Source organism: Gorilla gorilla, chromosome 6 (assembly GCF_029281585.2).
Source record: "Gorilla gorilla gorilla isolate KB3781 chromosome 6, NHGRI_mGorGor1-v2.1_pri, whole genome shotgun sequence".
In the NCBI taxonomy this organism is placed as follows: Eukaryota; Metazoa; Chordata; class Mammalia; order Primates; family Hominidae; genus Gorilla; species Gorilla gorilla.
The window spans coordinates 163303505-163327366 of NC_073230.2; the positions used below are offsets into that span (position 1 = coordinate 163303505).

Here is a 23862-nt window from a genome sequence, read left to right on the forward strand (position 1 = left end):
ATAACAAATATAGCCAATATTAAATATTTGGATGATATTACATATTGTCTATTTTAGTTTGTAGCAATTTGACACATTCTAAAGAACTTTTAATCTTTGATGAAAATATATTTATATATTGCATTGTCTACTTTTTAGGGCTGTCTTCATTCTACCTCATTTTGGCTTGGTTACTGAGTTGCAGTTATGTGCACTATAAGAGTGTATTTTCCAGACTATACATGGACAGAAGTGATCCCTTTGCAGTGTGACCATCTGTCCTTATTTGCTCCTGTATAATTAATAATAATCCATGTGTAACTATTATATTTATTACTTACTATTAAGCATTCATATTATCCTTTTTGTCTCTCAAAGAATCACAGTTTCGACTAAAAGTTATATGATTCCTCTAATTTGCACGGAACTGAAAACTTGGTCTCAGCAGCCAGTACGCATGATGAATTTCCTAGACTTATGTAGTCTTTAGCACCCTTTAGCAGTGTCTCCAGAGTCCCTCTCTCACCTGCCACTCTTGCTGCAGCGCAAGAGGGTTCTCTGGAAGGGACTGAAACCTAGAATAAGGATAGGTGAGTTGCCCAGTGAAGAGAGACCAGGAAAATCTTGAAACCTTGAATGAGGAGCTATGGAAAAAAGAAAAGCCTGAAGGCAGTGTGATGGGCAGAAGTTGGTGAAAATTGGCACATAGCATGTGGTAAATAAATATTTAAATTTGGTACGCTGAAATAGAAGTTGATCACATGGATGTAAAAAAAAAAAAGGGAATGATGACAGAGGACTTGGAGCTGAAAAGTTTAATCCTAGTTGGGTTGGATTCAATGAGGGTAAGGAATTTAGCTGTGAAGAAGGAAAGCTCCAAGATGACCCTATACTGCAGAGTCTGGTTTATTGGGAGGAGGAGCATTAGGTTTGCAGAAAAGCTGCAAACATAATAATATCAGATTCTTTCTTGAGATAACATTTGGCCATAGTACAGGAAAATGACAGCCGAAGGCTTTGGGCCACTGAAGGCAGAAGGGTACAGAAGGGAACTAATAGTAGCTTCAAGAATGGGAAGATGCCTCTTTCACTGTTTTGTATCTTGGTTCTTGATTTAAATGAAATATGTCTATTTGGCTTATTTTATTTCCTTATTTCACTCACTGGGGTTTTCTTTGTTGTTGCTGTTTTTAGGAGCTGGTGGGGAGTAACCCTCCGCAGAGGAATTGGAAAGGAATAGCGATTGCACTGCTTGTCATTCTGGTCATCTGCTCCTTGATCGTCACCTCGGTCATACTTCTGACACCAGGTACTGTATTCATTCTTGGAAAAGCAAGTCGCTGTCAGAGAGAAAGAGCATAATTTTACCTTGCAATTTTTTTCTAAGTAACTACCTATTACATAATTTATTTTTCCCAAGTTCTAATTCTCACTATGCCATATGATATAATATGGTTTCAATTTTAAAAATTCATTTTATATGTTTTGGATTTGTTCACAAAGTTGTTTACTACATGGAAATGCTTGGCATTTATTAAAATTACTTATACAATCACATATTCATGCTTGATCAACTTAAAGACAGTGGCATAAATATAATGATTTTATATATTTCATAGAATTCCTGGACATTATATCAAGGGTGAATTAAGAAAATTATTAAAACAACATATGTTGAGTGTGAACTAAGGAGAAGGTGCTAAATAGGTACTACTGAATATTACATAAAGTATAAACCAGTGTCATAAATCTCTCAGGAAAGAAAAGACACTAAAATCCACAGAAGAAACCTACAACAAATACAGATATATACATGCACTATTGAGTAAGCCAAAGAGAAGTGCTATTGGAGTTGAGAGGAGAAAGAGAAATCTTTCAAAAGAAAGTTCGTGGAGAAGGTAATATGTAAAGTGGGCTTAATGGAGTAATGGTAGGAATTTAGTAGCCAGAGAGTGGTAGGATTAGGGAGAGAAGAAAGCCTTTGCCTATAAAATAATAATAGGGCTGGACATGGTGGCTCATGCCTGTAATCCCAGTACTTTGGGGGGCTGAGGCGGGTAGATCGCCTGACATCAGGAGTTCGAGACCATCCTAGCCAAACAGGGTGAAACCTCGTCTCTACTAAAAATACAAAAATTAGCCAGGCGTGGTGGCAAGTACCTGTAATCCCAGCTACTCAGAAGGCTGAGGCAGGAGAATCGCTTGAACCTGGGAGGCAGAGGTTGCAGTGAGCCATGATTGCGCCATTGCACTCCAGCCTGGGCAACAGAGCAAGACTCCAGCTAAAAAATAATAATGATAATATAGGAGTTATCATAGAAAAACATTGTGGCCATAGATAAAACAGTATGTAACTGTTTTATCCGTTCTCATTATCATAGTAGATGCCTATTTGTGCAGGCAAAAAAGTTTTAATTCTCGGTAAATACATACACAAGCATTAGACCCTAAGATGAAAAAAAGTAGATATTATAATATAAAACCTTTTTCCACAGGTACAACAAATGTGGGCAAATTATAATCCAGGCTTAAACTATTACCCCAAAACCTAAATGAGAAAAGGACGATCTGTACCCTGATACCAAACTAGATAAAGACATCACAAGGAAACTATAGACCAATACCCCTTATGAAAATAGATATAAAACTCTTCAACAAAATAGTAGCAAACTGGATCTAACTACATGTAGAAAGATTATACACCATGACCAAATAGGATATATTCCAGGAAAAACAAATTGGCTTGTATGAAAATCAATCAATATATTATACCTACATGAATAGAATAAAGGGCAAAAAGCACATGATCATCTGAACAGACACGGAATAAGCATGTGACAAAATACAAAAACCATTTCCTGACAAAAGACTCAACAAGCTAGGAACAGAAAGAAACATCTTCAACTTGACAAGTATCTGTGAAAAACCCAATAGCTAACATCATACTGAAGAGCAGAAGACTGAAATCAGTCCGCCTAAGACCAGGAGATGGTAGACAAGGATGTTCATTCCCAGCATGGCTATTTAACATTATATTGGAGGGTCTAACCAGGGCTATTAGGTAGGAAAAACAAAAACAAAAACAAGGACAACCAGATAGGAAAGAAAGAAGTAAACCTGTCTCTATTCATAGAAGACGTAATGTTGTATATAGAAAATCTTAAGGAATCCACAAAAAAACCTATTATAATAATAAATGAGTTCAGCAGGAAGGAAGATTTCAGACCAAAATGCAAAAATCATTTGTATTTTTAGCTACTAGCTATGAACAATCCCAAAATAAAATTAAGAAAATGATTCCACTTAAAATAGTTTCAAACGGAATAAGATACTTAAGAATAAATTTGACAAAATAAAGAAGTATAAGACTTGTGTACTAAAACTACAAAACAAAATGGAAAGAAATTAAGACCTACGTAAATGGAAGTATATCTTATATGAATTGATTGAAAGACTTCATATCATTAACATGACAATACTCCCCAAATTGATATGCAGATTCAACCAAATCTCTATCAAAATCCCTCTTTCTTTCTTAAAGAAACTACAAGTTGATTCTGAAATTCATATGAAAATGCAAAGGACTCATAATAGTCAAAACAATCTCAAAAAAGAACAATTCAAAGACTTACACCTCCTGATTTTAAAACTTACTGTAAAGCTACAGAAATCAAAACAATATGGTACTAGGATAGGTATAGACATATAGATCAATGGAATAGAATTGAGAGTTCAAAAATAAACCCATACATCTATAGTCAATTATTTTTTGACAAGGGAGTCAAGACCATTCAATGAGGAAAGAATAGCCTTTCCACCAAATTGTGGTGGTACAACTAGATATTCACCTGCAAAAGAGTGCAGTTGGACCCCCAACTCATGCCATATACAAAGATGAACTCAATGTGGACCAAAGACCCAACTATAAGAGCTAAAGCTATAAAACTTTTAGAAGAAAACATAGGGATAAATCTTTGTGACTTTGAATTAGGCAATGGTTTCTTACATGTGACAACAAAAGTGCAAGCAATCAAATAAAAAATAGATAAATTGGACTTCATCAAACTTAAAACATTTTGTGTATCAAAAACACTATGAAGAAAGTGAAAAGACAACCCACCGAATGGGAGAAAATATTTGCAAATCAGGTATCTAGTAAAGGTCTAGCATCTAGAATATATCAACAACTCTTGCTTCTCAAAACAAACAAACAAACAAAAAATAATTCAATTTAAAAATAGGCCAAGGATTTAAAGAGACATTTCTCCAAAGAAAGATAAATGGCCAAAAAGCATATGAAAAGATGCTCAACATCATTCAGCCTCAGGGTGAATGAAAATCAAATCACAATGAAATACCACTTCACATCCACTAGGATGATTATAAGAACCAAACACAAACAAAAAATGGAAAATAATAAGTATTCCCAGGATATAGAGAAATGGGAACCTTCTTACATTACTAGTAGAAAGATAAATTGTGTGGCCTCTGTGGAAAATAGTTCAGTAGTTCTCCTAAAAGTTAAACACAGAGTTGCCATATTACCTAGTAATTCTACTCCTAGGTATAGACTCAGGAAAACTGGAAACATATGTTCGTATAGAAACTAGTACATGAGGTTCGTAACAGCATTAATGATAATAGCCAAAAAAGTGAAAACAACCCAAATATCTATTTCCCAGAGAGTGGATAAGTAAATGTGATGTGGCGGGGCGCGGTGGCTCACACCCATAATCCCAGCACTTTGGGAGGCCAAGGCGGGTGGATCATGAGGTCAGGAAGTCGAGACCATACTGGCTAACACATTGAAACCCCATCTCTACTAAAAATAAAAAAAAAACTAGCCAGGAGTGGTAACACATGCCTGTAGTCCCAGCTACTTGGGAGGCTGAGGCAGGAGAATCACTTGAACGTGGGATGGTGGAGGTTGCACTGAGGTGAGATCGTGCCATTGCATTCCAGCCTGGGTGACAGAGCTAGACTCCATCTCTAAATAAATAAATAAATAAATAAATAAATAAATAAATAAATAAATAAATAAATAAATAAATGTATGTGATGTAACCATACAATGGAATACTCCTCCACTATAAAAAGGAATGAAGAACTGATCCATGCTGTAACATGAATTAACCCTGGAAACTTCACACTAAGTGAAGGAAGGCTGGCATAAAAGGCCACATATTGTATGATTTCAGAATAGGCAGATCCCTAGAGATAGGAAATAGATTTGTGGCTGCCGTAAGGTAGAGGTAGGGAGAAAATGAAATGATTGCTAATAGGTATGAAATTTCTTTGAAGGGGGATGAAGAAATTATTCTGGAATTTGATAGTGGTGATACATGTATGACTCTGTTAATATTATATATTTTAAAAACACTGAATTGTATACATTAAAAAGATGAACTTTATGATACGTGAATTTCATCTCTATTAAGCTATGAGTTTGATAAAAAGATGGGAAAGCTGTTGGGGGAGAAAAGTGTAACCTGGCCACAAAAGTGCCAGACATACTAAATTGCCTTAAAATCTTGTCTAACTCCAAAGAGGCTTCAGGAGCAGTTCCGGGAGAGAGAGGGTTGCAGTCTCCTGCATGAGCGAGCTTCATGAATGGAGCACAGTTGCCTGGAACATTCAGGCTGAGGATTCAATCCAGTGCTTCAGTGCCCAGGGAACAGATCCCTGCACCTGTTGAAATCAGATGACCAGGGTTTAGAGGGGCTGGGGGAGGAACTGCAAAGTCAATCCTTGTTTTATTTTATGGTGGTGGTGCTGATGATCTCACACAGCTGGGGACTTTAACCACTACATATTTCTAACGAATATAGAGGAAGTCAGGTTTTCCTCACGGTCTGTGGAGCATGTGTTTCTGCCTCTACTTTTCTTTGAGCAGAATTGTGCTTTGTGTAAGAACATGATTACTGCAGATTCGATCTTGTGGTTGTCTGGCACTCCCTTTGGGACTTGAAAGCGGTGGTGTCTAGGGGTTTGCAGTTACTCCCACCTTCCAAGGTGCATGTGAACTTTCATGTCACCCCGGTCCAAGGGCTGTCACGAGTGTCACTCAAGAGTGGAATAAGGCCGGTGTGGTGGCTCATGACTGTAATCCCAGCACTTCAGGAGGGCGAGGTGGGCAGATCACGAGGTCAGGAGATCGAGACCAGCCTGGCCAACATAGTGAAACCCCATCTCTACTAAAAACACAAAAATTAGCTGGGCTTGGTGGCAGGTGCCTGTAATCTCAGCTACTCAGGAGGCTGAGGCAGGAGAATGGCTTGAACCCAGGAGGCAGAGGTTGCAGTGAGCCGAGATCGCGCCACTGCACTCCAGCCTGGCAACAGAGCAAGAGCCTGTCTCACCAGAAAAAAAAAAAAAAGAAAAAAAAGTGGAATTAAATGGCTGCCCGGAGCTTCTTACACCAAAATGTCCACAGCAGCAAAGCGGGTTGAGAACTGGGTCCTGGGACCCTGTCCTCCAAGCTCAACTCCAGGCCTGGCAAGCAGCAGCCCTGCGTCTTCTCCACGCACAGGGAGTGGCGGCAGGCCTCCTCGCTCCAGCACAGCAGCTGACCCTGCCAGCATCTACATTCAGTTCTTTTGCAGCCAGGGCAACCACAGCAGCCTCCCCTCTGCAGTAAATAGAGGATGCAGTTGCTGGGAACTCTTCTCCCTCCATGCTGACGGCCAGTTGTCAGGGGCAACTGCTCCTGGAGAAGCTCTAGTGAATGGCTGAATTCCAGAGAAGGCTTTGGAGGGGACTTTCCTTTTCTTGTTCCATCACAATACACATGCAGCTGAGCCTTGCTTCACCTTTTGGTTCTGCTGGGCTTTCATGGGTGCTGTTTGTTTCTCTGGGCTGTGCTGCCCTGGGACAGGGTGTCCAAGGTTTAGGCCTCTCCCACAGGGCTGCACAGCAAATGTTGCACCGCTGCTCCCGCACCGAGGCCTGACTGCATCCACTCTCCTGCAATACAGCAATGGCTTGTGTTTTGGCATAAAATTCCATCAGGCAGAGGAGGTATCAAATCATTCAACCTGCCACTAGCTCCAGAGCAGTCTCAAATTCACTAATATACAGAGCAGTGTCACCTCGACAGAGAATGCCTGCCAACAGAGCCAGCATGAATGATCCCGGCTAGGAGCTGAGAACTCCATGCTAAGTGCCAGACAGAATGTGGAAAGAGAAGATGTCAGTACTTCCCATGAAGCTTAGAGTCCATGTAAAGACAATGCATGTGCAAGGAGAATTCCACAGTAGTGTTATCATTAAGCAAAAATAAAAGTCAAAGGCAGGGTGTGGTGGAGGCCTGTTGAGTTGTGTAGATAGTGGAAATGCTGACCTAGAGGGCTGAGATCCTCGCCAAGGCAGGAGTGGCTTCCACCGATGAAAGTGAAAGATGACAGTCAGTCTTCAACAGTGGAGAATCCAAGTCATAACCATCACACTTCAGATATGTTTGCACACAGTGTTGAGTGCGTTCCTACCCAACATTGCTTCCATTTTGGTAGATTTAGTTAGAAATTGTAATATGTGCTTTTTTTAAAAAATAGTATTTTTCAAGTACTACCAGTCTTGTATTCTGGTTTATTGAAACTCAGAGTACAGTACCTGCTTTCTACTTAATTAGAAAATCCATTCTGAACTCACTTGATTCAGTCGTTTTGTGAAAGTGGTTCCTGGTACCCAGGGGCCCCTTGCCACCCCCGTGAGAAGAATCTCATGCGCATGGTGGAGTGCCCTCCTGATGACGCAGACCTGGAAGGGCCTCGTGGTAATCACTCTGAACAACAAGGCATCTTGTCCTGGAGTACAGTCTAATCATCACCAGTTATGCACAATTTATGTTTTAGAAATCAAATTAAAAGTGTTCAAGGCGATCTTAGTTCCAAAGGGATTTACCAAATGAGAATATGTCCTTTTCAATGTTGTCATTCATATCTCCCTTGCTGGTCCATGCTCTTTTCTAAATTTCTTCTCTTTGGAATAATAGGCTCAACGTTACATTTTTTATTTTCAATATTAAATATGCATCTGTCTACAATAGGCCATGCACAGCATATGCCTTTTGTTAGCAGCTACAGTTCTCGCATTCTGATGGAAACACTGTGACCTTCTCCAGTGCCACAATCGCTGATGTGGGAGTCGGAAACTCCAGCAGGATCGGATTTGCATGAAAACATCCCTGACAATTGGCTTTTATGGAATCTCACATTAGAGCAGGTGGACAGTGGTTTATGCCGGAAACACTAGAACACTTTTAGGTGGTACATCAATGAGAAGCCTTGAATAATTCAAAGTCATAGTGAATGGAGGTTCTGGGTTAAGGCCAAGCACAGGTTATCAGAACGCAAGACTCGTCAGTCTTTTGGGTAGAAACGTAACATAGAGATTACTTTTATGGAATTAAAATGTCATCACTGTTTAATGTCTGTGACCGCATTGCCAACCCTCACCTTATCTTTTTAAAATTCTTGAACAAATAATTTCAAAACATTTTATTGAAGGAGGATATACATATAGGATATATATTATATATTTAATATAAATATTATATAGAAATTAAATATATAAATATAAACACATGTGAGTAAGCTATTGTTGAATTTTGATGAATTTTAAAACCAAACGTGATTCTGTAATCAGCATCCAGGCCAAAAAAGCAGAATGCAGCCAGCATCCCGAAAGCCCCCCAGGCCCTTCCTATCATTAATCCCCTCAAGGGCAACCTCATTTCTGACATCACAGAGTAGTATTATGAGTTTTTATATTCTTTGCATTTATGGCATAAATGTAATCATCTGGTATGTCTACTTTCATGCCTGCTTTTGTTCTATATGTTTGTGAGATTCATAGTTGTATTTTAGATTGTACTGCTACCCAATTTTTAACCTATATTGGATTATCTTATCATAAAGTCCCACATAATCTCAATGAAAATTGCAAAATAGCTTAACAGTCATTTAATAGCTTTTGTGTATATCATAAAAAGTAATGCATACCTCCTAATTTTTTTTGTCTTGTAGAAATAGATGGCTTGCTCCATATCTTTTGGGCATTTTCTCTCTGTTAGGGCTCCTATATTAAATTCATTCCACAAATTCAATCTTGTTATATTCCATCTACTACCACTGACCATGGCCCAACCCATTTCATCATGGGAAGCACAGGTGGCTTGAGTGGGTTCTGGTATTGTTCATTTGCCCTGGAGCATCTGCTCTGTGAGTCCTGTGCTCCTCCGTGCCTGCTCACACCCATCTGCAGCGGACTGACTGGATTGGGGATGGTGTCTACTCTGAAACACAGAGTTGTTTCGGCTGCTGCTGATGCTACCACTGTTAATGTTTCTGCCCAAAGTTAACTTATTAATGCTAATCGAGACTGGGTGCTATAAATAGAGGCTGCAGATGATATTCATTATGATGGTCCAAAATATGGGAGAGGCCATTGAGAACAGGATACATTCCTGGAAGGCTTCGTGGAGAATGAGCAATTAGGGACTTTAAAAGATAGATCCAGTAGAGATGGAAGAAAACTGAGAGGGAAAGCCATGAGCACTCGGGGGACAGAGGACAGTCTGGCCAGGAAGTTGTGGAGGGGCCAGGCGTGGTCAAGAGTTAAGGGAGAATGAAAGGGATGGTAGCCAATGGGGAGAGCCTGGAGCGCACAGGGCCTGGATTTGAGATTGAACTCTAATTTCTCATACCGTTTACACCAATGTCATAACCAGTTTCAGAATCTGATGAAAACTGTAAGTCATCTTACTGTTGGAAGGAAAGAAAGGGCATTGTGTGCACATAAACATTTGGATATGTTGTATTAATACAACGTTTGCAAACCTAGTCAGTCCATCCCAGGGCCATCTCAGGGATCTGCTTGAGCATTTATCCAAGGTCCAGGTGTTAAAGTTTGTCAGCCAAAATATTTTTGTCTGTGAGTAACAGAACAGCTAACTAAAACTGTTCCAATTGCAGGCGTCCGTATTGTTTCACAAGACAAGTTTAGACATAGCCAGTCCAAGGCAGATTCAGTGCTCGTGGATATTGTCAAAGTCCAGGTGGTCTCCATCTCTCTGCTGCCATCAGTATGTCGACGACATGGTTGTGACGGCTTCATGCTTCACTCGCCCACACGCACAGGAAGGGATGGACACATAGAACTTAGCTTGTGCATCTCACTTCCTCTGTCATGGAGGAAACAGTTTTCTGAGTAGTTCCTTTCAGTTCCCCGGAGCTGCGAGGAGACAGCTTATTTGCTGTAACCATATTGCATGGCTACCTTCACTGGAGGGGGTTGGCAAAGCCCGCCATTTGTAGGAGTCAGGCTCTGCTGAGTCAGAAGAAGGCAGAGAGGCACTGGCTCTTGGGGAAGCAGCCTTCAGTGTCCACCACCACGAGCAAGACCCCTTGATTTGTGAAATCCTTGAGGAATGTGGTCTACATTCCTTGAACATGACCAGTGAATTTGAGTCATTCTTTAAATTGAAACAAATCTTCTCCCTCCAAAAGGAGGGAGTTCTGACAGATTCTCATAGAAGAAAGAATTAGGTTACATTGCTACTAACCCTATAGTGAGTTGCAGACTTGCAAACTACTGAAAAGTGGGTCGCTGGGAGCATCTTGACAGTCTGTCTTTTGATTTCCCATCATTAATTCTAGAAGGACTACTAGGTGCATCTCGCTTATTTATGGAATCCTTACACTAAAGAGCCATTTTTCTAAAGGATGGCAGTAGATGCTTATTATTCATGCTCGTGTTAAGACTATAAGCTAAGGCAAATGGGTCTACATATGTATCTATAAATGGACACTTTTCAAGTGTTGCTGCATTTTGCATCCTATTTTAAAGGCAACCATGAAAATGAGTAAATCTTATGCTGGGACCCTGGTTTCCTCTGGAGTCTCTTGCCTGCTATAGATGAGTGCCTCCTGGTCAGCTTCAAATTAATTTTGGGGGCCTTAAGGGCCATATTTTTACAAGCAGCTGGCTCCTATATTAGTTGCTAGTTTAGTGAAGACTCTGGCAGTCCAGAACCAAAGGCAGCAATTCAGGAGTTTAAGCAGAGTTACCATACCATCTCAGGGTCAGGAACACAGAAAGCTGTGATATAATAAAATCGGAGAACTGGAGAGCAATTCTGTAAAATGAACTAAGCAGGTCAGGGAACTAGGAAGATGAAATTCCAGATTGAAATGGTTCCAACTTCTCTGAACTCTTCACCTTAAGCCCTGCTTGGACAACCATTGATCGCTTCTGCAGAAACAGTATATCCATGCACTTTCTCAGATTGCTACTTCATAATCCTCAAATCCCAAATATTCTAAATTGACTCTGTGCATTTAAGTATGGTATTAAAATCACCAGAAGTTCAGTTAAGTGATAATTTGCAGGACCTCCCATTTAATCAGTCTCTTTCTTGCTTTTCCGCTACTCAGATTCTTCATGTCTTTCTTTTTCATTCAGTAAATGTATGATCATTGCATCCTCAGAGGATGCCTTCTAAAGTTGTGGGTTGGTTGGAAATGGGAGAAAGGCCTTGAAGGGTGCGGTAGGCTAAAAAATGCGCCCCCTCCCACCAAAAAAAAGTCCAAGTTGTAATCCTTGGATCCTGTTAATGTTTTCTTTTATGGCCAAAAGGGGGCCTTTGGTGGCTACATTAAGCATCTGAAATGGAGGATCACCTTTAGTTATCCAATGGAACCTCAATATGATCACATGTGTTCTTATATGAAGGAAATAGAGGGAGATTTGACACAGACGAAAGAGGAAATGGCAATGTGACCACACAGGTGGAGATGGGAGGGATGTGGCCACAAGCCCAGGAATACCGGCAGCCCCCAGAGGCTGGAAGAGACAAAGAACAGATGTGATATGGTTTGGCTGTATCCTCACCCAAATCTCATCTTGAATTGTAGCTCCCATAATTCCCATATGTCATGGGAGGGACCCAGTGGGAGGTAATTGAATCATGGGGGTGGGTTTTTTGTGCTATTCTCATGATAGTGAATAAGTCTCATGAGACCTGATGGTTTTATAAAAGGCAGTTCCCCTGCACATGCTCTCTTGCCTGCTGCCATGTAAGATGTGCCTTTGCTCCTCCTTTGCCTTCCACCATGATTGTGAGGCCTCCCCAGCCATGTGGAACTGTGAGCTCATTAAACCTCTTTTTCTTTATAAATTACCCAGTCTCAGGTATTTCTTCATAGCAGTATGAAAATGGACTAATACAAGATGCTTCCCCAGAACCTCCGAGAGCACGCAGCCCTGCTGACACTTGTATTTGGGCTCAGTGAAGCTGATTTTAGACTTCCAGACTCCAGAACTGGGAGAGCATACTCTTCTGTTGTTTGAAGCCATCAAGTTTGTGGTCATTTGTTACAGCAGCCACAGGAGGCTAAAATAAAGGGAGATAAATGGCATTGCCACTTTTACAGTGGCCATGTCTTACAGGCAGGCAAAAGAATGCACTTGTGGAGAGATCAGAATTGGAATGCTTAGAAGCCATGTGCCAGCCCTTGGAAGACCATGAACTGGACAACAACTGTGCCACGCACTGCCCTGTCTGCTCCTTCCTGCCATTCACAATGGGAGTCCATGCTGGGCTCCTAGCTCAGCTCTCTAGGGGACAACCCTGAGTTTCAAAAGGTGGTTCTTTACCATCTTCACCACAAAGAATGGAAATGAAATTCATTCAAATTGAGATGTATTTTGATGTTTTTCAAAATTTGAGAGAAAGAGGAAGGAAGAGGAGAGGAAGAGGAAGAGGAATCTCCAGTATTGACTTAATTCTTCTTATTTTACATACATTCGATTAAACAGATTTAAGCTCCACTTACAGTCTATGTTATTAAATTTGTCGAGATGGGAGATTAAATGCAGATCAATAAAAGAAGCCAATGAAATTCAGATTAAAAATATACATTGTATGTGACAGATAATGATAATTTCTGAGACTAAGTAACCCCTTACAATGTGTAAAGGTGTTTGCTACGTGCCACAAGTATTTTGGGTTTAGCATGCCTATTCTCGTAGGCATCGGGTGAAGAATTGTCCCACCCATTATTTCCCTATTGGGAGCACACTACACCTGTGTTTACACAGCAAGCCAGTCATTTGGGAAGGTTAAATTATTAATAGCTGACCTTGGTGTTGGTACATTATGAAGACACATACCGATTCAGGTTCTCAATTCAGGTATGAGTATATGTTTAGGATCAGAACATGATTTTATTAATTTTATTGCACAAGTAATATGCATAAATAGAAAAAAGTAAACAGTAGAAATATATTAAATTGGCTGGGCATGGTGGCTCATCCTGTAATCTCAGCACGCTGGGAGGCCGAGGCAGGCAGATCACCTGAGGTCAGGTGTTTGAGACCACCCTGGTCTCCGTATCTGCTAAAAATACAAAAATTAGACAGGCGTCATGGTGCATGCCTGTAATCCCAGCTACTTGGGAGGCTGAGGCAGGAGAATTGCTTGAATCCGGGAGGCTGAGCTGAGATCATATCACTGCACTTCAGCCCGGGTGACAGAGTGAGATTTCATCTCAAAAAAAAAAAAAGAAAAGAAAGAAAAAGAAAAGAAAAGAAATATTAAATGAACAATAATAATCCTTTTATAGTTATTTTCTCATACTGTCAGTTCTACAACCAGTCCCTAGATACTGTCACTTTCCACCATTTCTGATTTAAGTCTTCTGATATTCATTCATGTGCTTTTTTTTTTTTTTTGAGACAGAGTCTCATTCTGTCATCCAGGCTGGAGTGCAATGGCATGATCCTAGCTCACCACAACCTCTGCCTCCTAGATTCAAGTGATTCTCCTGCCTCAGCCTCCCAGGTAGCTGGTATTACAGACGTGTGCCACCACACCTGGCTAACTTTTGTATTTTTAATAGAGACGGGGTTTCGCGATGTTGGCCAGGCTGGTCTTGAACTTCTGACCTCATGTGATGCACCCGCCTTGGCCTCCCAAAGTGCTGGGATTATAGGCATGAGCCACCGTGCCTGGCCTTATTCATGTACTTTTTAATATCATGCTGATATGTCAATGTCCACAGACTACCGACTACGAAGGTCAAAATTTAGCTGCTTTACATTTCCTCCCACTTCCGTCTCTTCACTCTGAGTTACAAACCCTATAATGCTATTTCAAGTCCTCTATAGATGTATTTCATAACCACGTGTGAAAGTTTTTTCATATACAAATTTCTTGTTCCATTGATTCTAAATGCACCTCTTGACTTGTCACTAGATAAGATGGGAAAGAAGCATGCTTAAAAGACTTTCTTCTCAATCCCAGCTTCCTACTCTTTCTCTTCCCTTGAAGTAATATTTGCAATATTTTTTTCACTTTAATAAAATCTCTCATCAAATAATAAGTTGGTTTTTAAAATCAAAAACACATTTACAACATTCACTATTTCATTTTTTAATTTTTAATTTCTGTGGGTACATAGTAGGTATGTATATTTATGGGACACATCACACATTTTGATACAGGCATACATGAAATGATAAACACGCCAGGGTAAATAGAGTATCCATCCCCTCAAGCATTTGTCCTTTCTTTGTGTTACAAACAATCCAATTATACTCTTTTAGTTATTTAAAAATGCATAATAAACTATTGTTGACTGTAGTCACATTGTTATGTTATCAAATAGTAAATGTTATTCTTTCTAACTCTATTTTTGTACCCATTAACCATCCCCCTCTGCCCACCCCCACCATCCACCACTACCCTTCCCAACCTCTGATAACCATTGTTCTACTCCCTAGCTCCATGAATTGTTTAATTTTTGGCTCCCACAAATAAATGAGAACATGCCAAGTATGTCTTTCTGTGCCAAGTTTGTCTTTCTTAGATTATTTCACTTAACATAATGACCTCCAGTTTCATTCATGTTGTTGCAAATGACAAGATCTCATTCATTTTTTTGTGGCTGAATAGTACTCCATTGTGTATACGTACCATATTTTCTTTATCCATTCATCTGTTGATGGACACGTGGGTTGCTTCCAAATCTTGGGTATTGTAAACAGGTCTGCAACTAACAAGGGAGTGCAGGTGTCTGTTTGATACACTGATTTCCTTTCTTTTGGGTACATACCTAGCACTGGGATTACTGGATCATATGGTAGCTCTGTTTTTAGTTTTTTGAGGAACTTCCAAACTCTTCTCCATGGTGGTTGTACTAATTTGCATTTTTATCAACAGTGTATGAGGGTTTCCTTTTCTGCATATCATTGTCAGCATTTGTTATTGAATGTCTTTTGGATATAAGCCTTTTTAACTGGGGTGAGATGGTGTCTCATTATAGCTTTGATTTGCATTTTTCTGATGATCAATGATGTCGAGCACCTTTTCATAGACCTGTTTACCATTTGTATGTCTTCTTTTGAGAAATGTCTACTCAGATCTTTTGCCCATTTTTTAATTGGATTATTAGATGTTTTCCTATAGAGTTGTTTGAGCTCCATATATATTCTGCTTGTTAATCCCTTGTCAGATGGATAGTTTGCAAATATTTACTCCATTCTGTGGGTTGTCTTTTAACTTTGTTGATTGTTTCCTTTGCTGTGCATTTTAACTCAATGTGATTCCAATTGTCCATTTTTGCTTTGGTTGCCTTTGCTAAATAGGGTATTACTCAAGAAATTTTTACCTAGTACAGTGTCCTGGAGAGTTTCCCCAATTTTTTTTTAGTAGTTTCATTGTTTGAGGTCTTACATGTAGGCCTTTAATCCATTTTGATTTGATTTTTGTATACGGTGAGAGGGAAGGGTCTAGTTTTACTCTCCTGCATATGGATATCCAGTTTTCCCTTCAACATTTATTGAAGAGACTGTCCTTTCCCCAGTATATGTTCTTGGCGATTTTGTTGAAGATGAGTTCACTGTAGGTATATGGATTTGTTTCTAGGTTCTCTATTCTGTTCCATTGCTCTATGTGTCTGTTTTTATGCCAGTACCATGCTGTTTGGATTACTATAGCTCTGTAGTATAATTTGAAGTCAGATAATATGATTCATCCAGTTTTGTTCATTTTACTTAGAATAACTTTGGTTATTGTGGATCTTTTGTGATTCCATGTAAATTTTAGGATAGTTATTTCTATTTTTGTGAAGACTGTCATTAGTATTTTGATAGAGATTTCATTGAACCTGTAGACTGCTTTAGATAGTATGGAAATTTTAACAATATTGATTCTTATAATCCATTAACACAGAATATATTTTTATTTTTTATGTCTGCTTCCATTTCTTTCATCAATCTTTTATAGTTTTCATTGTAGAGATCTTTTACTTCTTTAGTAAGGTCAATTCCTGGGTATTTTATTTTATTTGCAGTGATTATAAATTGAATTACTTTCTTTTTTAAAATTTTATTATTATTATACTTTAAGTTTTAGGGTACATGTGCACAACGTGCAGGTTTGTTACATACGTATACATGTGCCATATTGGTGTGTTGCACCCATCAACCCATCATTTAGCATTAGGTATATCTCCTAACGCTATCCCTCCCCACTCGCCCCACCCCACAACAGTCCCCGGTGTGCGATGTTCCCCTTCCTGTGTCCATGTGCTCTCATTGTTCAGTTCCCACCTATGAGTGTTTTCAGATTGTTCACTGCTGGCATATAGAAATACTACTGATTTTTGTATGTTGATTTTGTATCCTGCAACTTTGCTGAATTTTTTTATCAGTTCTATTTTTTTTTAGTGAAATCCTTACGTTTTTCCAAATATAAGATCATATTATCTGCAAACAAGGATAATATGGGCAGGTCCAGAAATATCATCCAAGAACCAAGGCCTAGAATTGGGAACCCCAAGAGCCCACTTAGTACCCTGCCGCTTCGTGGCTGAGCTGGTACCTAAGTTGCAAGACAAAGTGCTTTTTACCTTTACTTCTCCTTTTCTTAAGCAGAAGAAGTCTCTCCCTGTAGCCCCACAGCTGGGAATGTCCTGCGTCACACCTGAAGCCAGCCTGTCTCTGAGTCTTACCCAAGACCCTGAGCAAGTACTGCCTGAGTACCACTGCTACTGATTGTTTAGGGCCCAAGGGCTCCTTAGTCAGCAGGTGAGGAATCCTGCCAGGATTGGGTTTTTCCATTCAAGGCAGGCACAGGGTATGTTTAGAAATGTCATCCCAGAGCTAGGACCTGGAATGAGGGCCTCACGACTCTTCCTGGTGCTCTATTCTACTGTGGCTGAGCTGGTATCCAAGTTGCAAGACAATCCAGAGCTAGGACCTGGAATGAGGGCCTCACGACTCTTCCTGGTGCTCTATTCTACTGTGGCTGAGCTGGTATCCAAGTTGCAAGACAATTTCCTCTTTTCTCTTCCCTCTCCTCTCCTCAAGCAGAGGGAAAGAGTCTCTCCTAGAGCTGCAAGCTATGCTGCCTTGGGTTTGTGAAGAGGTGATGCAAGCACTCCCTTGGCCACCGCAGCTACTGTCTCACTAGGTTGTATGTCCCGCAAGTGTACTGGCTCTGAGCCAAGAACAGCACCAAGACTTGCCCAGGAATTGCAGTTCTTGCGGCCTAGACTGCCTTTCAAGTTATTTTAGGACCCCAGACCACTTTAGCCCACAGTGGTGAGGCTTGCTGGAGCTCAGGTTCCCACTGCTGGGATATGCAATTCCCCAATGGCTAGGGCTGGTCTCAGTGCTCCGTCCGTGGGAATTGACTGAGTTCTGCCTAGCGTTGCTTTACTCTGTGACAAAGAAACACTGAGTTTCAATGCAAAGTCCCACAGTCACTGCATTCTCCCTGCCCCAAGCAAACAGATTCTCTGTGCCACACAGCTGCTGCCAGGGGATGAGGAAGGGGAAACTCAAGACTGTCTTTCCCACTCTCTTCAGTGCTACTTCAGTGATATGAAGTCAAAACCAGATACTGTGATCATTAATCTGATTTTTGGTTCTTTACGAGCTGCTTTTTTCTGTGAATAGTTGTTCAATTGGTGTTCCTATAGAGAGGATGATCAGTGAAGGCTTTTATTTGGCCATCTTGCTCTGCCTCCTTTCAACATTGACAATTTTATACTTAGACAAATATTTCTGTTGTAAATCTGAAGATGTAATGAAGCCATAGAGAGAGGAAAAAATATATAATCCTGTGTAACTGAACAACTTTTCTTGAGGCATTCCGGTCAAGTGGACTTTTCTTAAAATTCATTAATAGTTACAAGTGGTCTATTGATATTGGGACCATGACTTACTTAAATAAATTGGGTTTTCTCAATAATTTTATTGGATTATTTCTACTTGAAATTAAAAAAAACTGTCCTTGTTACAGACAAAATGAATGCCTGCACAAAATATGCCAAAATAATATATATATAGTAGTTCCCCTTATCTACAGAGTATCCATTCCAAGAACCCCAGTGGATGCCTGAAACCATGGATAGTGCTGAATCCTACTTATACTATGGGGTTTTACTGCACGTATATACCTATGATAAAATTTAACTTATAAATTAGGTGCAGTCAGAAATTAATAATGATAACTAGAAATAAAGTAGAAAAATTATACCAATATACTGTAACAAAAGTTACATGAATGTGTTCTCTCTCACTCTCTTTCAAAATAATCTCAATATTTCTAGACCATGGTCAACTGATGGTAACTGAAACTGTGGAAAGCAAAACCGTGAGTAAGGAGGGGCCTACTGTAAGTAAGATTAGAAAGGTTACAAAATGCAAGGTCTAATTACACATATTAATTGCATTTCTATGTACTAGCAACACAGTTGAAAAATTTTTGAAAATACAAATTTTATTAGTCAGCTTGAGCTGTCAACAAAATATGCAGACTGGGTGATTTAGAAAACAGAAATGCAACAAAAGCCAAAATTGGCAAGTGGGATCTAATTAAACTAAAGAGCTTCTGCACAACAAAAGAAACTATCATCAGAGTGAACAGGCAACCTACAGAATGGGAGAAAATTTTTGCAATCTATCCATCTGACAAAGGGCTAATATCCAGAATCTACAAAAAACTTAAACAAATTTACAAGAAAAAAACAACTCTATCAAAAAGTGGGCGAAGGATATGAACAGACACTTTTCAAAAGAAGACATTTATGTGACCAAGAAACATATGAAAAAAAGTTCATCATCACAGGTCATTAAAGAAATGCAAATCAAAACCACAATGAGAAACTATCTCACTGCAGTTAGAATGATGATTATTAAAAAGTCAGGAAACAACAGATGCCAGAGAGGATGTGGAGAAATAGGAACACTTTTGCACTGTTGGTGGGAATATAAATGAGTTCAACCATTGTGGAAGACAGTGTGGTGATTCCTCAAGGATCTAGAACTAGAAATACCATTTGACCCAGCCATCCCATTACTGGGTATATACCCAAAGGATTATAAATCATTCTACTATAAGGACACATGCACTTGTATGTTTATTGCAGGACTGTTCACAATAGCAAAGACTTGGAACCAATCCAAATGCCCATCAATGATAGACTGGATAAAAAAATGTGGCACATATACACCGTGGAATACTATGCAGTCATAAAAAAGAATGAGTTCATGTCCTTTGCAGGGACATGGATGAAGCTGTAAACTATCATTCTCAGCAAACTAACACAGGAACAAGAAAACAAATACTGCATGTTCTCACTCATAAGTGGGAGTTGAACAATGAGAATATATGGGCACAGGGAGGGGAACATCACACACTGGGGCCTGTCTAGATGTGGGGGGCAAGAGAAGGGATAGCATTAGGAGAAATATCTAATGTAGATGATGGGTTGATGGGTGTGGCAAATCACCATGGCACATGTATACCTATATAACACACCTGCACATTCTGCACGTGTATCCCAGAACTTAATAAATAAATGCAGAATTTCATTTCTCACACTTCTGGAGGCTGGAAGTCCAAGATCAAGGTGTCAGCAGGGTTGGTTTATGGTGAAGTCTCCCTTCCTGGCCTGCAGACCTCACCTTCTTGCTGTATCCTCTCCCTGCTTTTTCTCTGTGAGTGCACATATGTGTGCCTGAAGAGAGGAAAATAGAGCTCTTGTTTCTCTTCCTCTTATTTGAGTACGGTAGTCCTACCAGATTAGAGCTTCACCCTCTGATCTCATTTAACTTCAGTTTCTTCCTTAAAGGCGCTATCTCCAAATAGAATCACATTGGGGGTTAGGGCGTCAACATATGGATTTGTTGGTAGGTACAATTCAGTACATAATACCAGTGCACGTGGGTGTCTTTGGGATGGCCCTGTCTTACCTAACACAGTCTGTTCTCTGACCCCCAAAGATTCACATCCTTCTCATATATAAAGCACATTCATTCACTCTACCCCAAGGTCCCCAGAAATCTCAACCTATTATAGTATCAACTCAAAGTCTGTGATCTCATCAGTTCAGAACTCCCAAATTTTAACATTGAAATCATCTGAATGAGTTTTGAGTAGGGCTCAGGGCATACTCCACCCAAAGCACAATTCATCTGTACTATGGCTCTGAGAAACTGGAGAGGTAAACACAGTAGTGGAACGGGTATAGGATGACAGTTATAGACATTCTTCTTCAAAAAGGGAAAAAAAGGAGTCACTAGTTCCAAACAACTTCTAAATTCAGTTGGGGAAACTGCATTAGGTTTACAGGCTTGGGAATAGTATCCTAGGGCTCTCAGGTCTGCCCTCTGGGAGTCATCCTTCTTCTTCGTGAATGGCAGCTTGAGATTGTAGCTGAGTAGTTTTATAAGCATGTTTTCTGCCTGAGAATTTTGGGGGTCTGATATGGTTTGGCTCTGTGTTCCCACCCAAATCTCATGTCAAATTGTAATCCTAACGTGTTGAATGAGAGGCTGGTGGGAGATGATTGGATCATGGGGCTGGTTTCTAATGGTTTAGCACCATCCCCCTAGTGCTGTCTTGTGATAGAGTTCTCACAAGATCTGGTTGTTTAAAAGTGCGTAGCACCTCCCTCTTTGCTTTCTTTCTCTCCTGTCACCATGTCACAAAGGGTGCTTGCTTCCCCTTTTCCTTCTACCATGGTTGTCAGTTTCCTAAGGCCTCCCCAGCCATGCAGAACTGTGAGTTAATTAAACCTCGTTTCATTATAAATTACCCAGTCTCAGGTAGTTCTTTACAGCAATGTGAGAATGGGCTAATACAGAGTCCAACAGCCTTTGTTTGTTTCATACTCCCTCTCTCCTTTTCAGTCCAAGCTGGCAATGTTACTACAGATATAAATTCTTAAGAATCTGTGGATCTTCTATGTATGTCATGGGAATTCATTCCATTAGACAAGTGGCTCTTCCTAGGATTCTTCTAGATACTTTCATCTCTATGTTTGGCTTCTGCTGAGAGAGCTTTCGGGTCTGTGAATCACACATTTAAGCTCTTCAAAGGGCCTTTTGTGTGACTGAATACTTACCTTTTGATCTTTCAAGGTATTAGCAAAGGCTTTTCAGCCATGCTCTCAGGATGGCAGTATCTTTCTTGACAGTGAATCTCTTAATTTCAGCATTTTTTATAATCTGAATAAAGTGACACATTTCTCCAAAGAAGATATAAAAATAACCAGTCAGTGCATGAAAAGATGCTCAACATCATTAGCTTGTAATATTATTCATCTATAAAAAGGAATGAAGTAGTGGTACATTCTGTACGTATTACAACATGGATGAACTTTGAAAACACAATGCTATCTGAAATAAGCCAGTCAGAACAAAATGCATATTGTATGATTCCATCTATATTAAATGTCCAGAATAGCCAAATGTTTAGAGACAGAAAGAAGATTTTTGGTTGTGAAGAGCTGAAGAGAGATGTGGGAGAATAGAGAGTGGCTGCTAATTGTTATGCTAATCTTTTGGGGGTGATAAAAATGTTCCAAATTTAGGTCAGTAATGGTGCACAACTCTGAACATACTAAACCATTGTGTTGTAGACTTTAAATGGCTAAATTTTATGGTATGTGAATTTTATCTCTAATAAAGGTGTCAAGAAAGGAATAAACTAGGTAGGGAAACATACCAACCTATCCGCATATAATCATGTGAAGTCACAGGTGCCTAATGCTGTAACTCACTAAAGCAAACAGGCTGCTGAATATATTTTAAGGTTTCAGTTTATTTCCTGGATCTAAAAGAATGAAGGTAAGGACATGAAGAGGGAATGTATACCTTTGATGTATTTGATTTAGAAGCTTAAAATAAAGCATAACTACAGTTTCTTAGTTCATAAGATATGCTGAATAATGCTGATGACTTAGTTTCTACCATTTCAATAAAAAGTATTATGTGACTAATTTTGATGTTATGCTACTGGTTTTCTTAGACTATTTGAAGACGTGAATTTGTAAGGAGAAGCTTTTAAGATAAATTAGTATCTCTGTGAGACTTTTTATAGACATAAGTCTGGAGTATAACCATAAATAATATACTTTAGTAACACAAAGACTGCATTACAAAAAAGTAAGCGAAAATACAAGCAAAGGCACAGATTTTTAAAACAAATGCTCTCTTCATTCAAAAGAAATGAACTGAACATCTGTTTGCCAGGCCCCTTAGAGACATGAAATTGCGATTCCTAGCTAAAACAGAAAAGGAAAATATCAAGCTAGTATGGGAAATAGACTTGAAAGCAAATAACTAGTTCATTGATAGTAGCTCCTGGTAGCAGAAAAGAAAGCATGATCAACTTTGAGAAAGTAAAACACACACACACACATTGTAAAGAGGTACTGACTGTACATTTTCTTGTAGCTCCTCCAGCGTCACTCAGGTAAGATTATTTAATGGAATTCTCATCCCAACAATAGTTATTTTGTTTCTTACATTTGGGGTTGGATGATTCTAGAGAGATTTCTTCAGAGAAATATGTTTTTATGTATTTTGAGTAAATCTCACTTTTGTAAAGAGAGAGAGTGTTCCCCTGACTCACAGCTGCTGCCACGGCTTCCTTCCGTCTCTAGGGTTTTTGTGTATGGATGAGATGTTACCATCTCAGCTCTGACCTATGGATTCATATGGTGAACAATCTGCCAGTGGGACAGTTTAATTCAGGATTAGGTCGAAATCCCCAAGGTTCATATGGTGATTTGCAGACGTGCTGCCTGGTTTTAAATTTCATTGTTTCTGATCTCTTGATGGTACAGCATGATATAAATTTATTCTTTCATTATGATAAGAATCTACCAAGGAAATAGGAGTAGCACCTGCAACACATAGCATGGATTCTACCTCTTTTACTTTAAGAAAAAAGAAAGAAATATAATTGGAAGTCTTGTTCAAGCATCCGCAGTGCCTGACTCAGGGCACTCAATCAATAAATATGCTGGCAGAACTAAATGATGTGTTTCCTGCGTTCTCATTGAGCTTTTTCCTTGTTACTAAGCAGCATCTGTGTTAGGTCCATCGCTGATGGAACAGGCTGCAGTGGTTTATTTTTAAGCAAAAGTGATCTCATTGGAATTTGTGAATTGATGGTACAGACGTTGGAAAATGGACAGCTTCTTTGATTTCCACCTGTTTTTGTGAAGTGTTGGTAAGGAAGCAAACAAATAGTATCCATTTTGTAGGAATAACATACAAATTGTTCTAAATACAAAGAGTGCTTTACTCTGAGCCTCAGCTTGGGGGTCTGTCTCCCCTGTGAAGCTAGCCCTCCATAACCCTTGTCTCCTTTGAGTTTTGAAAACACCTAGTGCTTGACATCTGCCAACCGATTCCTGGCACATCTTTGGAGGAGTCATTTCACCTCTCAGCAGCTCAGTAGCTCAATGTAACTTTCCTGCCTCCTCATTATGGTGGGGATCAGGAGAGAGAATAAATATCATTGCACTCGGAAGACTATAAAGCACTTTAGAGTTGTCAGTTATTCCAAATTGCTCACAAAAG

At 39.6% G+C, this 23862-nt stretch overlaps 1 protein-coding gene across 5 annotated transcripts in view; it reads left to right on the forward strand.

The window, feature by feature from the left end:
- The window catches only part of DPP6 (dipeptidyl peptidase like 6), a 1146878-nt gene that overhangs the window by 702915 nt on the left and 420101 nt on the right, over nucleotides 1-23862 (forward strand). For all 5 annotated transcript variants that reach the window (XM_063708874.1, XM_019031374.4, XM_019031375.4 and 2 more), the window contains one exon: nucleotides 1174-1288. In XM_063708874.1, coding sequence (XP_063564944.1) covers nucleotides 1174-1288 — 115 coding nt within the window. The remainder of the gene's footprint in view (nucleotides 1-1173; nucleotides 1289-23862) is intronic.